This window comes from Rhagoletis zephyria, unplaced genomic scaffold (assembly GCF_001687245.7).
Source record: "Rhagoletis zephyria isolate East Lansing unplaced genomic scaffold, Rhagoletis_zephyria_1.1 Rzeph_scaffold_00210, whole genome shotgun sequence".
NCBI classification, from domain to species: Eukaryota; Metazoa; Arthropoda; class Insecta; order Diptera; family Tephritidae; genus Rhagoletis; species Rhagoletis zephyria.
In genome coordinates, this window is record NW_016157294.1 from 39,697 (window position 1) to 55,870 (window position 16,174).

At 39.6% G+C, this 16,174-nt stretch overlaps 1 protein-coding gene across 3 annotated transcripts in view; it reads left to right on the plus strand.

Moving 5' to 3' along the window:
- LOC108358124 (otoferlin-like) overlaps positions 1-13,455 on the plus strand; it is a 43,037-nt gene extending 29,582 nt beyond the window's left edge. For all 3 annotated transcript variants that reach the window (XM_017609292.1, XM_017609290.1, XM_017609293.1), the window contains 15 exons: positions 5,565-5,721; positions 5,828-6,014; positions 6,076-6,171; positions 6,247-6,930; positions 6,993-7,190; positions 7,253-7,369; positions 7,435-7,788; positions 7,850-8,919; positions 8,991-9,360; positions 9,424-9,968; positions 10,026-10,272; positions 10,344-10,594; positions 10,669-10,907; positions 12,694-12,973; positions 13,053-13,455. In XM_017609292.1, the coding sequence (XP_017464781.1) occupies positions 5,565-5,721; positions 5,828-6,014; positions 6,076-6,171; positions 6,247-6,930; positions 6,993-7,190; positions 7,253-7,369; positions 7,435-7,788; positions 7,850-8,919; positions 8,991-9,360; positions 9,424-9,968; positions 10,026-10,272; positions 10,344-10,594; positions 10,669-10,907; positions 12,694-12,973; positions 13,053-13,233 (4,976 nt within the window). In that variant the 3' untranslated portion in view covers positions 13,234-13,455. The remainder of the gene's footprint in view (positions 1-5,564; positions 5,722-5,827; positions 6,015-6,075; positions 6,172-6,246; positions 6,931-6,992; positions 7,191-7,252; positions 7,370-7,434; positions 7,789-7,849; positions 8,920-8,990; positions 9,361-9,423; positions 9,969-10,025; positions 10,273-10,343; positions 10,595-10,668; positions 10,908-12,693; positions 12,974-13,052) is intronic.
- The last annotated feature ends 2,719 nt before the right edge of the window (positions 13,456-16,174 follow it).

Below are 16,174 nucleotides of genomic sequence, written 5' to 3' on the forward strand. Positions count from 1 at the left end.
TTGGTAGGGCGCATGTACCAGCTTGTAAACAAGGTCAAGGTCCTGTCGATGAAACTGTGCGAAAGACTGCAGCCGTTCACGAATCCTTTGACTGGACCGTGGGCTTCAAACCTGGTAAGTCCACCCTTGACCAAATTTTCACAGCACGTCAAATCCTGGAGAAGACTCTAGATAAGCAAATCGACGAACATCATTTGTCGACTTTCAAGCTGCTTTTTATGGCGCGCAGAGAAGCTGCCTGTACGACGTCATGTCTAAATTTGGGATCCCCGCAAAACTAATACGACTATGTAGAGTGACGTTGAGCACAACCTTCAGCTCCGTCCAAATTGGGAAGGACCTCCCCGCGCCGTCTGAGGCCAAACGAGATTTTAGACAAGGAGATTCACACTCGTGCGACTTTTTTCACCCTGATGCTGAAAAGCGTATTAAGAGCTGCCAATCTGAATCGCAGCCGCACCATATACGACGAAGGAACGAAAAAAAAAATTACGCTCTTCAAGTCTCGGCATGCCCGTGCTTCTATATGACGCAGAATCGTGGACGATGTCGAACAAATATGAGAAGGCTTTGGGTGCTATCGAGAGAACTATTATACGCAAGATCTACGGCCCTGTTCGCGTGGACGACGGGTATAGGAGAAGATGGGATGACGAACTGTATGAGCGTCTTAATGACATGGACATTGTCAAGCGCATAAAAATGCAGCGATTGCGCTGGCTTTGACATGTTGTACGCATGGATGACGATGCCCCTGGGAAAAGATTCTTGGACACCGCACCCATGGATGGACAACGAAAGCAAGGGCGCCCACAAACAAAATCGAAAGACCAAGTGTAGAAGGACCTGTCTGCACACGGGATGAGCAGCTGGCGAAAATTATCACAGGAGAGAAGCAATTGGAGAAGCTTTTTTGCCTCGGCCCAGACCGACAAATATATTTCTATGTATATTAAAGTCGCATAAAATGTTTCGCGCATTTTCGGAAAATTGTTTAATGTTCATATGCACATACATACATATTTATGCAAGAGAGTTTACTTACCTTTCAGTGAATCCTTGAAATGCCTGCTGGGTAGGCAGGTTTATACTGCGTTTTCCTTCCTGTGGCATTTACCACATCCTTTGTCGTAAAAAGTGAACGCATTCAAACGAAACTCGAATTATGTGCGCAAGCATGCAAACGTACATACATATACAGTCGTGCCATGGATGTGCGCACCCTTATGTAGTATTTGCATTACCTTTGTATGAATGTGTGCACAGAGCGGAAATCATGCTGATTGTTTTGACGCTTGTGAACGCCTGCAGTAATGTTAAACTTGCGACTTTTTCACCGTCAGCAACTCAAATGGTGAAAGTCTTTGCCGCAGTCAAACAAAAACTCTTTTATGGTTTACAACATTTATGCGTACTCAGTTGTAGTACAGTAGCGAACGAAAAACTATTTACAGACAACTGAAAATTAAATTTTATGTTTGATTCAAAATTAAAGGCAATTAACAGAAGCACAAAATATATATTGAGCCCTAACCGCCAAAATAACGTAAGCGACATTTTTTTCAAAATTTTCTTTTTGATGCGGAAATGCCTCTAGATGCTCTAGGAATATTTCTGCATCAAAAAGAAAACTTTGAAAAAAAGTGTTATTTTGGTTATGAAAAATCTGCTTTTCTTTCGACACTTGATTTTCTATACAATTTGTAATATGTGACGTGCAAAGTTAAAAGAGGCCTAAGGGTTAAAAAAAAGTCGACTTTTACCTGTATATCGATTTTTTAGCAGGTGCCACTCTCTTTTCAATGCAATAAACCTGCATTCGTCTTTTCCGAAATTCACTTTAACAATGGACACATTCACAAAAAAACGTACAAATGAAATACGCTTGCTAACTTCAAAGTCGTTTTTCTTGAAAACTTATTATCGTACCGTAGTTTCCTTTAAATATCACTGCCGCATACATTAAGATGCATCACCAAAAAAGTTTCGGTTTTTCCTCATAAATATTTCGGGAAAATATTAGGATTTACTTGAGCTGGACCTATTAGAAAATATCTCCAAAAATTTCATTAGTTTGATTCCGTTTATAAAATTTTTACACATATTTTTGCAGACGTTTTCAGCATAAACTCGTCTATAATTTTTAGAAAAAGTATTTTTGACACCTAATTTTATTTTAAAACACTCGATTTTTGGAGGTATTTTCAAATAGGAAAATATTACTATGCTTACGAAATATTTTGGCAAATTTTTTAAGAAATATAATAAATTTTACCTTTCCGATAGATTTTTTTTGTTGTATGGAGAGTGATGCACCCTAAAGCAGATATGCATTAAGGAGTTAAAATATTTTAAATTTTGAATAGCCATTCATCAGTTTGTTATTCTATTCCATCAACTTTAAGTGTACACATTTTTATATCGTTCACTGTACATTATTTATACTAAGTACTATGCATATTTGGGAATTTCTTTGTCTTCTAATAGCCGCCTGCTGCGCTAACCTCTTACAATATTACAATTTTCTTGCCACTTTTCTTTTAACAAGTTTTCAACAGTCAAATATCCTTGATGCTTATCTATACACCTACATACATACAAGTACATATTTACTTCCTCTTTGACTCTTTCACAAAACCTCCGAATTTTAATAAAGTCAACGCGTTTCGCCAATTGAATTACAAAGTTGAGAAAAATAAAAAATAAAAAGCAAATACAAATTTATATATCTAACGTAATTCGTATGCAGTTTTAAATTTTCGAATTCTATGGCCATATGGTCAGTGTGTTACATACATGAGAGAGAGCTTGATCATTTACATATATTTGCACATCATTTATGAGAAGTTGGTGTCAGTGCCGATTCAGCTGCTTTAGTTATAGCATTGATCTCGGCTTGGGAAATGCTGGTGTAGCCTGGAAGCTTATAAGGCTATTCAAGCTCAAGCTCCAGAAAAAGCAAAGCTGTTCCAGTTCCTTCACTAATTTAAAATAATTAGTAAATAAGATGTTTAGACCTCTGGCTGCTATACAATTGTGAAAATCTTTCCATATCCTTGCGGGTATTTCACTTACCGGCCTTAGACATTTAACAGATATGTTAATAGCTAAATCATAAGCAATACGCTCTAAAACTAGGATACCTTTCTCTCATAAACAGATATACATAAGACCAATCCTGACTAATGCCTCCCTACTCAACATCGTCGTTGAACCCCACTCATTCATCACTGTCAAGTGATAATGGCAGGATTAACTGTGATTGACTCCAGCAGTGGAATTCTAGAAATCGCTACGCAAAATTTCTACCACTAAAACTCTCTAAACGAGAGCCTAAAAACGGCTTTCACCGAAGAGGTTCAATATAAAATCGTAGGCACTATGGATATGTTACGTTTAGCTGGAAGCGTCGTATATTTTTAAGCACAGGCCTTATTCCTTAAGAGATTTTTAGGAATAAGAATTTAGCGTGGCTGTTTATAGAATCCCGGTAATTTTTGACTGCCTTTAGTTTGTTTCGGCATGAATGTAATTCTTGTTACTATTCCAAATTAAATGGAATTTGACTAAACCTCTGAAAGTACTTAAATATGTCAATACGCCTCTGGGTCTACGTAGTATCTCTTTTTTGCTTAAGCGCGGATAATATGCCTTGTGGACTTAGATGGGTGGGACGATCTCAAAGTTCCCTTCAGTATAGTTACTGCAGTAATGTATTCAACATCCTCGTTATGCATAGACTATGCCGTAATCGGATTTTCCCCTCGATTCAGTGAAGCCAAGACAGTGGACGGACTCATATCACAACTTTCAGCGTTTTCTTGCTGCCTTTGGTCAATTCATAATTTTCTTTCTTTATCAGTGATGGTATCGTAGGAAACTTAGCAAGAGTCGTCCACAGTCTTGGCGCTTGAAAATCGTTCTCACTGTTTCCACAGAAGGCCTGCCAGGATTCTCTTTTTGCTCTTATAATTCCTTTCTTATATAAATTTAGTGAAAATGTGTACTCCATCCAACCTTCTATGCTTTCCTTACAGTTTCCTTCTTCCATCTTACATAATTAGATCTTCATTCTGGCCCGAAGTGTATAAAGAATTCATGGCTAGCCAATAGCGTCTTGGAAGTCAAGATTTCTGTTGCTTTTTCATCGTCCGAACTGCAAGAGATTTAATGGATTTTTGTATAGTTTCTCAAAAGATTTCGATAAAGATTCCAGTTTACTTTCCTGGAATTCCTGTAAATTTTATTACAAAGTGGTAATGCAAACAAACTTTTAGTTACCATTTTACATACTATTGTTAAAGAGAGACTCAAGTCTATTAAATATTTACATATTATGACATCACTGTGCCATTGAGGATGATGCAAGGTCTCTACTCTGGACTTCTTCTTTCAATGTCAGTGCTAGTTTGCTGGGTCATTCTCATTGAAATGGTACATATAACCGGAGATGAGAAAACGATGCTCGTCATCCTCTGGCATAGCAACCACAGTTTGGTCATCCAAGCTGAAGTTGGAAAAAAATATATGCGTTGAACTCAGAAGTAAATATTTTAATAAAATCTAAATTCCCTTTTAAAGTTTTTTAAGCCTTAATATTGGAACATCATTCAACCCAATCGGTTCTCATTTTTAAAAGCTTTAGTGAAAGTTTACAATGTTAGCTTTGGGTTCAGGGTGCTTTTTCTTTGAATTTTGTCTCTGTTCACAAAACAGCACGAATCGAGTTTGGTGTTGTACTTGATGTTCGAAAACGATATATTTAAATATGTCATTAACAATGCGAAATTTCATGCCAAGTCGATATTTTAAACAGAAAAAACATTTTCCAACACCAAGCTGACTTTGAAAAGGCACGCTTAGCAAAAACTTAGTGGAGTCAAATTTTCAAGCCGCAGAAAATTAAATTTTCACAAAAATCCATAGAAAGTGTTCAAAATCGATTGGTCATCATACATTTTCGTGTTTATAACTCGTACCTATGTACTATATAGATGTTCAATCATTCAATTTTTCCGCACATAACTTTTTTCTGAATGTTTGCATGATTTACTAAATATTTTAAATTTTGTATAGTTCATTAAGGGTACTCATTTAAAAGCGCAAAACTCTCGCAAACTGGGCAAACTGTGCAATTTAAAACCCTCGCAAATGAAATGTCAAAATTTGTATGGAAAGCTATTTGCACAAAAAGGGCAAGTTTGCGTGGAAAGTTTGTCGCGCAAATTTGCGCAGTGTGATGTGCAACCCTCAATCAACTATTTTGTTTAATTTCATTTTGATTTGTGCTCAACGCTTTTTCGTAAGACTTAAATATTTTCTTAAATTCGAGTTTCAATTTTTCAAATTTATAAATTGAGCATTGTCAAATAATTAAATGTCTGAAATTGCACAGAATATAAAATTGTCCTCATGAAATACACTGCGCAAAGTTGCCCAATTGCCCAAATATGAAAGTTGCGCGAATAGATGGGTACCCTTATTATGCTTTAAATTCAATAAAATTATGTACGAATTTTAACGGTAGTATTTTATGAACTCTTCTTTCGTAAACACTTTTGTAGATCACCAATTCTACCATAAATGGGCGTTACTCTCCGATCCAGATGATTTCTATAGTGGTCCAAAAGGTTATCTAAAATGTGATATTGGAATAATTGGCAAAGGTGATACCGTGAAGGTGCCTCAAAAATCTGAAAAAGATCCTGACGACATCGAAGCGTAAGTGATGAATGCTTTCGTACTTCTAAAAATTAATAATTAAAGCGAAGTTTACAAAACTTGATTATTGTAATAAGCACTATTCATTATATACTTTCGAAACCAGAAATCTACTGCTACCAGTGGGCGTACCCATCGAACGCCAACGTGCCAAATTCATTGTGAAAATCTACCGTGCCGATGGCTTGCCGCGCATGAATTCCTCGCTTATGGCTAATGTGAAGAAGGCCTTCACTGGCGAGTCCAAAGATTTGGTCAGCCCTTATGTGCAGGTTTCATTCGCAGGATTAATGGTAAGAAACCGCCGCGGAGGGCTTTAACATAGCACTAATTAGCCTTTTCTCTTACACAAAGGGCAAGACCACAGTCAAGAAGAATGCTTACGCACCAGTTTGGAATGAACAGCTGGTGTTTACTGAAATGTTTCCGCCGCTATGTCAGCGCATAAAGGTTAGTTATGAGACACGATTAAGAACACAAAGTAGTTTCATAAGTTTCGTATATTACTCCTCCTCCCACATATAGATTCAACTACGCGACGCTGATCCCATGAAACCGGCCATTATTGGCACACATTACATTGATCTCAAGCAAGTATCCAATGATGGTGATAGAGGATTCCTTCCCACTTTCGGCCCCTCCTTCATACATCTTTATGGTTCTACACGCGATTATACGTTACTCGATCAACACTCCAACCTAAATACCGGCTTAGGCGAAGGAGTCAGCTATCGCGCACGTCTACTACTCGCCATACGCACTGAAATTACCGACAACATCGAAATCACCACCGAGAAGAATGTCGAACTCGAGCCGGCATATCCGATTACAGAATCCTCGTACTCACGCAATGAGGAATTCTTTCTTTTTGGTTCTATCATTGAGGCCTCCATGTTGGATAAGAAAGTAAGCGATAAAACGGTGTTCTTTGAGCTCAGCATGGGTAATGCGGGCAACTCGCTGGACGGTCATAATGAAAGCTTCTCTACAGCCACCGATGATGGTGAAGACGTCTGTGTGCTGGAGACAGTCGATACCACCTCTTTTAGCAGCGTCACGAATGCTTGTAAGCCCATCAGTCACGATAAGTCACACTATTACCTGCCCTACTGGGACTATAAGCCATGCATGGATGTGAGATGCACACTGCCCGATCTGCGGCGACGTATGTACAATAGCAATATGCTGTCGAAAATGTCGGAAAATTTGGTAAGGTTACGAAAAAATTATCTTTGATGTATGCAAATTAGTAAGCCTCTTACATTTTCCAGGAAGAGGGCTTGACCAAAACGCATAAGCTCATTGAGGAGGAAGATGTTAAGGCAGAAGTGCGTCTGCGCACCACACTTGAAGACTTGGCGTCAGCTTGCACGCGCTATATAAGTATAACCAAAGCGAATATAACTGGACCGGGCAGCGGCAAGACTAAGTTGGACAAGGAACGCATAAAGCTATGTCAAAGTGAAATCGTAAGTATTGACTGCAGACGTCTTACAAAAAGCCTGCATGCATAATCGTCTCATTAATACAGGAAACCCTTGGCAACTTGGCGCGCAATCTACGCGCATTGGTAACGCGTAGTTCACTTAAAGAGCGCTTCAAAACCGCACAGACGTTCCAGCAAAAACTGAAATTCCTCATCGACGATGTGAGTTAGGCCGGCCATATGCTTAAACTTTGCTACTTACACAAAAATGATTTCTTATTCTCCAGCCTCAGCACTCATTGCCGGATATATTTTTATGGCTAATCGCTAATGGCAAACGTTATGCGTATCATCGCATGTCCGCACGCGATTTGATTTACTCTAATATCGAGGAGGAAAGTGGTGTACATTGTGCAAAAATACAAACCATATTCTTGAGATTGCCTGGCAAACAGTCAATTGGTCCAGCCAGCTGGTTTATACAAGCCAAGCTATCTATTTACCTATGGTTGGGCGTTGTAGGTCATAAGGGACACTTCTTCGAGGGTCTGCCTATCGGTTATGATCTATCACACGAGCTGCGTAATGCGGAAAGGCCTGGCGCTATGGCGCCAAATAACATCCATTATCTCGAGAAATCTGTATGCTTATTGAGCTGGTGGTAATTCGCTTAAGTATTCACTCACTCTTTTCATTTCACAGACCTTTCAGTTGCGCGCACACATCTATCAAGCGCGCTCTCTAATTGGCTCCGACGCGTCCGGTCTCAGTGACCCCTACGCCACTGTCTACATAACCGAATTCGCTAAGACCACACAAGTAATCGAAGAAACATTGAGTCCCACCTGGGATGAGTTGTTGGTTTTTGATGAAATTTTAGTATTTGGCACCAAAGACGAGATCAAGAAAGACCCACCTACCATAATCATTGAGATTTATGATCAAGACAAAGTTGGTAAGTCGGAGTTTATTGGCCGCGCTATTGCAAAGCCGCGCGTAAAGCTACGTGAGAATGTGTATACAACACCCACACTGGAATGGTTTGATATTGTACGTGGGCACGAAAACGCTGGCGAATTGTTGGCCGCTTTTGAAATGCTCGAAATCGGTTCCACCGATATGCCACGCCTCACCGAACCCAAACCACTTTCCGCCAGCCAACAAGAGAAGATCAAAGACAAAAATGCGTCTCCACCACCGGGCACCATCTTTCCGGTGCCGAAAGAAGTACGTCCACACTTAGCGAAATTCAAATTAGAAGTACTCTTTTGGGGCCTGCGCGATCTAAAGCGTGTTCATCTAATGTCAGTCGACAAGCCACGCATCGATGTTGAATGTTCGGGCAAAATACTCAGCTCGAATATTATACAGAACGCAAAAAAGAATCCGAATTTCCCCAGCATGTTAAAATCCATAGAATTGGAGTTGCCGCTTGAGGAAACCTATGCGCCACCAATTACCATACGTTGCGTAGATTGTCGCTCGTTCGGCCGATATACTCTGGTGGGTACACATCAAATCACTTCTATACACCGGTACATATACAAAGCCCCACCGAAAGAAGACATCACCAAATACAAAACCATGGGTGGTCAGATTATTTTGTCGGCGCCCTTGAACGAGGAGGGATTGAACAATCTGGTCGATGGCTTCAATATGCAAGCAATGATTGCCGCTAATGCACAGCAAGCGAATATGAAGGACTTCTACGGCAATCGACGTTCATCCTGTGATCAGTTTACGCTCTATGGCGCGGCCTGCGTTACGAAGCTGTAAGAAAATAATTTCACTTAAAATTTTGGGTGTACGTTCTTTTATTATTGTTTCATAAATCATTTTCCAGGGCCAAGAAGCAAGCATCGAAAAAGAAATCTTCGCAGGTGAGCAACGCGAATGAAATTATTCAGGAACAGGACCAGGACGATGAGCTTAGTCGCGATTGGTGGACAAAATATTTTTGGTCTTATGAAAGACTCATCGATCTAACTAAAACGGAGAAAACACACATCTCTGATAAATTTCTAACTCCGCCGGTTAATGCCACACCCAACAATGTACATAAATTTGGTATGAAAAGTTCAAAGTTGGTGCAAAAGTTGAGTCCAAAAAGTATGACTGGCATAGCGCGCGGCAAGCACGAACCGGGCAGCGAAAAAGTATCACCCAATCAGCAAACTAATAGGACAAATATGAACTCAACAGCTGTGTGCCAGGTAATTGAATTAAGAAGTTAAGATCAGAAGAGTTAAACACTACCCCTCGCTTAACGTACGCAGATCTACCCCAACGAACTGGAGGCGAAAACAGAATATAACTATTTCCGTGAGTGGCTACACTCATTTGCGCTCTATCGCGGCAAGAAGACCGGCGACTCCGCCGAGGATGATAATCGCACCGTTGGCTTCTTTAAAGGCGCCATCAAAGTCTACAAACTACCACCGCCAAAGGGCACCGAGCTGCCTATACCCAACTTACCCGCCAATGATCCACTTCACGTGCTTGTGCGTATCTATATAATCAAGGGCACAGATCTGCATCCCATGGATCTGAATGGCAAAGCGGATCCATATGTTGTGCTGCAGTTAGGCAATAAGCGATTATCTGATAAGGAGAACTACGTCAGCAAGCAACTGAATCCGATATTTGGTAAGTGCTTCGAAGTGGAAGCAACATTTCCACAGGATTCAATGCTGACCGTGCAAATATTTGATTGGGATTTGGTGGGCTCGGACGATCTGATAGGCGAGACAAGAATCGATTTGGAAAATCGCTACTATAGCAAACATCGTGCAACCTGCGGGCTAGCGCTGAGATATGAAGTGTAAGTGCCAGAGAGGTGAAAAATACGCAGCAAATTTTAATTGTATTTTTTCCACAGCTGCGGCTATAATCAGTGGCGCGACCCTATGAAACCCACACAGATTCTCTCGAAGCTGTGCAAAGAAAACAAACTGGATACGCCGCATTATTTTCAAGATCGTGTGGCGATCGGCAAGTATTGTATGACCTTCTCCGACGAAGAGGTAATAGCATGGAATGGACCAACTACTTGTAGAAATCGTGACGAGCATCTGGCGCTGGCTGTGCTGCATAGATGGAGTGAGATACCCAGAGTGGGGTGCAAGGTGAGAGAGGGCGAATATTAGTTATTTAAAAAAAAAATGATAAACAGCTTCGAAACTACTATACCTAACAGATTGTTCCTGAACATATCGAATCACGTCCTTTATACAATCCCGAAAAGCCCGGCATTGAACAGGGAAAAATCGAAATGTGGGTGGATATGTTTCCCATGGATATGCCGCTGCCAGGTCCACCAGTAGATATATCGCCGCGAAAACCCAAAGAATATGAGTTGCGCGTGGTTATATGGAATACGGACGATGTGGTGCTGGAAGATGACGCATTCTTTACGGGCGAAAAGATGTCCGACATTTATGTAAAAGGGTAAGTACGCAACGTAAGATTCATTTTCGTGACCATTTAACTGTTTTTTTTTTTCTCTCTCTTCTCATCTTCAGTTGGCTGACGGGTCCGCAAGATATGCAATCTACGGATATACATTATCGTTCACTCACCGGCGAAGGCAACTTCAACTGGCGTTTTATCTTTCCCTTCGAATATCTGGCGGCCGAGGAACGCATTGTGCTTTCGCGTCGCGAATCGCTATTCAGTTGGGACGAGACAGAGGTGAAAATACCAGCACGCTTGGAACTGCAAGTATGGGATGCGGATCACTTCTCAGCAGATGATTTTCTTGGTGCGTTTAACATATATTTGTGTATTAGGGTGCATCACTCTCCATAAAAAAAAAATCGGTATTGTTTTTCCATCAGACTTATAAAATTTTTTTACATTTTAAGACTTCAGCCAGAATATTTCGGAAAAATAATAGGATTTATTTAAGCTAGATCGATTTTATTATAAATAAAAATTGTTTTTTTTTCCAAAAAATCAGGTCCGTTAACAAAAGAGCTTAAGCCTAGACCTTTTAGGCATAAAAATGTTTGAAAATTGTATCAACGGAATCATAATAGATAAAACAATTTTTGTTACTATTTTCAAATCGGTCCAGCTCATGTAAATCACAATATTTTTTCGAAATATTACTGCGAAAGTCTTACACTAGGGGTGTGAGTGTCGACTGGCAGTAGATAAACGACTATTAAGCGATTATCGATTATCGATGGTATCGTGAGTGTCGCTTAGTCGCTCAATTAGCGACTGTGAATACTTTTTAATCGCTCATCCTTCTATTGCTGTTTTTTAGTCGTTGGAGTTTGCGTTTATAAAATTTACATAAGAAAGTGGTACTATAATGGATAAAAAGTAAGTCAATTGAATTGGAAGTTGTAAAAAATTGTGAAATATACATATGTATGTATATATGTGTCTGAATTAATAATAATAATAATAATAATAATAGATTGGCGCTTACACATATGTTAGTGTTTGGCCGAGCTTCTCCTCCGACTTGTGGTGTGCGCCTTGATGTTGTCACACAAAGCGGAGGGACCTACAGTTTTACGCCGACTCCGAACGGCGATTGTATTTTTATGAGAAGCTGTTTTTTCATGGCAGAAATGTCTCTGAATTACAGATCAAAAATTGTAAGCAACAAAAGGCAACTAGCGCGGTTGGTCGAGCTCATGCAGGAGAGTGAGGACATAGGCAAAGGAATTTCCGTAAAAAGCAGGAGAGGAAGCTCCGCTTCTTTTGTGAAAGATATACAATATTTCTTGTGCATATAATTCCGGCTACGCCATCCACAGTGTTTTTGCGCAGAACCAACATCAAAGTTTACAAAAAACTGCATAATTTATTAATTAACTAGTGCTCGGAAACTTGAAATCTTTATGTTAAATTAAAGTTTAATTCTTTCACTACACTTGTATGTTAAAGTTTTAAAACTCGGGTCACGCGTTTGGACACAAATACTCAACATCATTGTACAAATAACTAAACGGTACCGTATTTCTTAAACTTCCATAAAATTTATTAATGAGGAAAACAGCTTTTCCTGCAAATCCTGTAAAACCTAAAAACCTTGAAGCATCGGGAACGCAACTTCTATTCATAAAATTCACATATGTATATACACTTCATCTTCCAACTCCAAGGGATCCGACGAATCTCGCAATTCCCTCCTTGCTTTAGCCAACTCTACTAATCTATTAGCTTCCACATCATCTTCCTCATCACTAAACCATATTTCAACTGTGTCCATTTTTTTTAATTTTATAATAAAAGCAATTATTTTAAAAATGATGTAAATGAAACATTAAAGAAACAAATGTAAACAAACAAACAGCTGTTTACAATTCCGTCAACCATTCACAATAGTACAAATTTTTATCGATCAAGTTACACAATAGCAAAATAAAAGATGATCGACTCGATCGACAAATTTCTATTCTACTGCCAGTCGACACTCGCAATAGGGGCCTTAAATATAATGAATCTTTTTTTTTATGAGACACCCTAATGTGCATAAATGCGTTATATTTTTAAGCCTTTTAAACATGCTCATTATAATTTCCCGACAGGTGCCATATCCTTCAACTTGAATCGTTTTCCACGTGGCGCCAAAAGCTCTAAGCTTTGCACTCTAGATATGCTCAAGTCAGACACCAATGCGCCCACTGTGAATATATTCAAGCAGAAGCGCGTGCGTGGTTGGTGGCCATTTTATGTGAAGAAGCAGAATGAGGAGATGGAGTTAACCGGCAAGGTGGAAGCCGAGTTCCATTTGCTGACAAAGGAAGAAGCCGAACAGAACCCTGCAGGATATGGACGCAGTGAACCGGATCCGTTGGAGAAACCAAAGTGCGTATTATTTTACTTTACATTTATTGAATTCTTCCTTTTTCTTAACTCTTTGTCTGTTTTCTTTGCTTGCTTACAGCCGCCCAGATGCCTCATTCATGTGGTTCCTAAATCCGCTCAAGTCGATACGCTACATCGTGTGGCACAATTACAAATGGGCTATTCTCAAGGCTTTACTGATTTGCGGCATATGCTTGTTCTTCATACTATTCGTCTATTCGGTGCCTGGATACTCGGTCAAGCGTTTGTTGGGTGCCTAAGCTGGAAAAGACGGTGTGCAACGCACGAACGATAGAGTTAAACATTTTTGGAGGTAGAAATTTAGGCGTATATTTTTCAAAAAGTTACAAATATTGGCAATCAAATTTTCACTTAACATCAAATTAATATGCAGGGCTTGTTGGTTATTTATACCGCTTTCTTTTCTACAAAAAATGCTTCACTTCTATTGTCCACCGGTAATATCCCCGAATGCTCAAGTTACCTCGTCACAGAGAGAATGTGCTCTAATTTTTTTTTGTCTTCAACGCAGAGCCAACTCTCTGACGCTGTTGTCACCATATTAGTGAATATAATAACCTATGAAAAGTATATCCCCAGAGCCTGACTTGTGTAATGCCCCCCACTAACTCTCCTCACTACTACGTTAGGTTAGGTTGTCTTGGCTGTTATCATCCAGCACGTTCGTCTTCTTTTTATTTAGAAGTATAACCAATTTGTAGCTCTGATGTCGCGTACTAAATTGTAGAATCTGGTTCATCCAAACATTCAAAGTGTAGTGAAGAAACGATCATCGAGGAGTACTCGCCTAAGCGGGACAGTGGCTGGACGCTTTCGAATGTCTCCATGTCTGATTATCAGAAAATATATCTCTGCATAAAAATCAATAGAAGTATCGATCAGACATCTTACAGCTTTGTTGATCGCTGTTGGTTCAGCTTGAAAAACGTTACAGATATCAGGCAAATGAAAACTGAGGCTAATTGAGAGTTCTTGCGAGTATACCCCACTTCCCACCTTCAGATCTAACTTAAGCCGTTAGAGTAGATGGCTGTTGAATAAGAATACGAGATCAGAACTGTATGCTCCTCCCATTTACGCCTTAATTGAATTCTTGTTTGGAAGTTATTCCTTAGTGCAGTAGTCGGTCTGTGTAGAACAGGTACCAGAAGTCATCGGGAAGATCTTCGAAAATTCTATAGTTTCCGAGCCGCGTGTCACTCTCAGCGCTACAACTTTCCTGTAGTTTACTATATAAATCTTAAGATAGAAAGTGAAGCAAGGTGTTTTGGGGTTTAGTCGGCATTGATGGTAAAGCTTCCGTGATCATTATGCACGTCAACCAACCAACCAGTACAAATTGCCTTCTAAGTTGTTCTAATACTACAAAGATAGTTGAGGGTTCTTTCCGTACCAGATAGCCGGTTACCTCGTCTTCGGTGTCACAGTGACGTTATACCTAACCCAGTCGGCTAAGATTGCTAGTACTTCAGCCAAGAGCACCGTGTAGCATCTGCCTATTGGAATTGCGAGTTTTGTGCTAGGTCCATAAGTATCCGATCGGACTTCCATCCTTAAACCATTTGGTACCAAATTACATACATACGTACGTACGTACTTGTCTGAAATCAAGGGCGAGGAGGTCGATTGTCTGGTTTAACGAATTTTTACTAGGAATTTTCTGCCAAAGTCAGTCGCCTCGGTCATGGAATAAGTCCGCTTCTTTCCAACTCTGGGATCTTCTTGAGAACACCGAAATGAAGGTTATTACGAATGCGACTAATTTTACTGCAAGGAGCTCCTGAGGATTAGTCAGGAAATCCGAGCCATAATTTGTCCACCTTATCCTCGGGAAAGCTGCGCAGTCTAATAGAATGCTTCCACCGGATCATCCTCTAGGCGGCTGCTATAGAAGCGATCAAGTAAAAACATAAACAGACGGCAGCGTTGATCCGGATCAACTCGGGAATTAACTACAGTTGATCCGGATTTAGACCGAGTTAATCCGGATCAACGGTGTCATCTTTTTAAGCTTTAAGATTCCTATTCTCACCACGTGAATATCAAACACACAGCGGCTTGTCAGAACCTCCACCAGCAGCGAGAGCTTAGGCTTTGCAAGCGTAAGGAAGTCTTCTGTTCTTCCTCGATGCACGCTAAGTCAGAAGGATAGTCCCTGCCCTGTTTCTATCGAGGGCTCGCTGAGCTTACATGACACCCAATTGTTCAAGAGTGAACCACAGGAGAATACAGATATCCCCAACAGCTCTTTATCCGGCGATAATATATCAGAAGGGCATTTTCTTCGTCTCGCAGTTTACCGCAATGTCGCTGTGGCTCTGAACCCAATTACATACATATTTTCACCTGAAAGACGCCGCAGCATTCCGAAAGCCTTGAAAGTTTTGAAGGAAAGCTCCCCGCAAAAGACACCTAAACAAACTCTCCCTCCAAGAATTCCTATAATCAACTACGCGGTTGAATGTGAATATGAATCCATACCCAAACCCTTGTAAGTATTTAAATTAATTATGTGAATTCATCACTTTTTTTTTGTTTAATTACATGAAATCAATCTTCGATCCCTCAAACTGTAGTGTCTGCTCTACGATAGTTCGAAAGAAAACAGTTTGACTACTTTTAAGGACTCGTTTAATTTGCTTAAAATGTTTTTTTTGTTTTTTTTTGTTGACAAAACAATTGATTATAAGTATTTCAATATTTTTAGATGATTACAAATGTTTTGAAAAACTGCTTGATCTTAAAGTGCTTACGCAGTAAAACCAGGGTGTACCTGATTTTTTCCTGTATTTAGCACCAATCATATCAGTAAAATTAGTTAGGGAAAACTGAAGTGAAGAGGGCGTATAAATGTACGCTTGTACAGATGTAATGTAAACGATATTTAGTAACATGTTTCAGGGTATTCGAAATGCTTAAAGTAATGAAACGAAAGTGCAAAGAGCTACATACGTATGTATGTACTTAGATAGCGTGTAATAACAGACATAGAAGAGAGAGGGAGATAAAGAATATATGTATATTTTGTGAAGCATTTGTATGTATGTAATTGAGTGACTGCACTCGTATGAGTATGAGCTAGAAAAAAACTGAAAAAAAAAATCTATATCCTTATATTTTTAAGATAAAATCTAAAATCAAACTCAAACTAGAACTTAGCGTGTTGTATTTACGAATTTT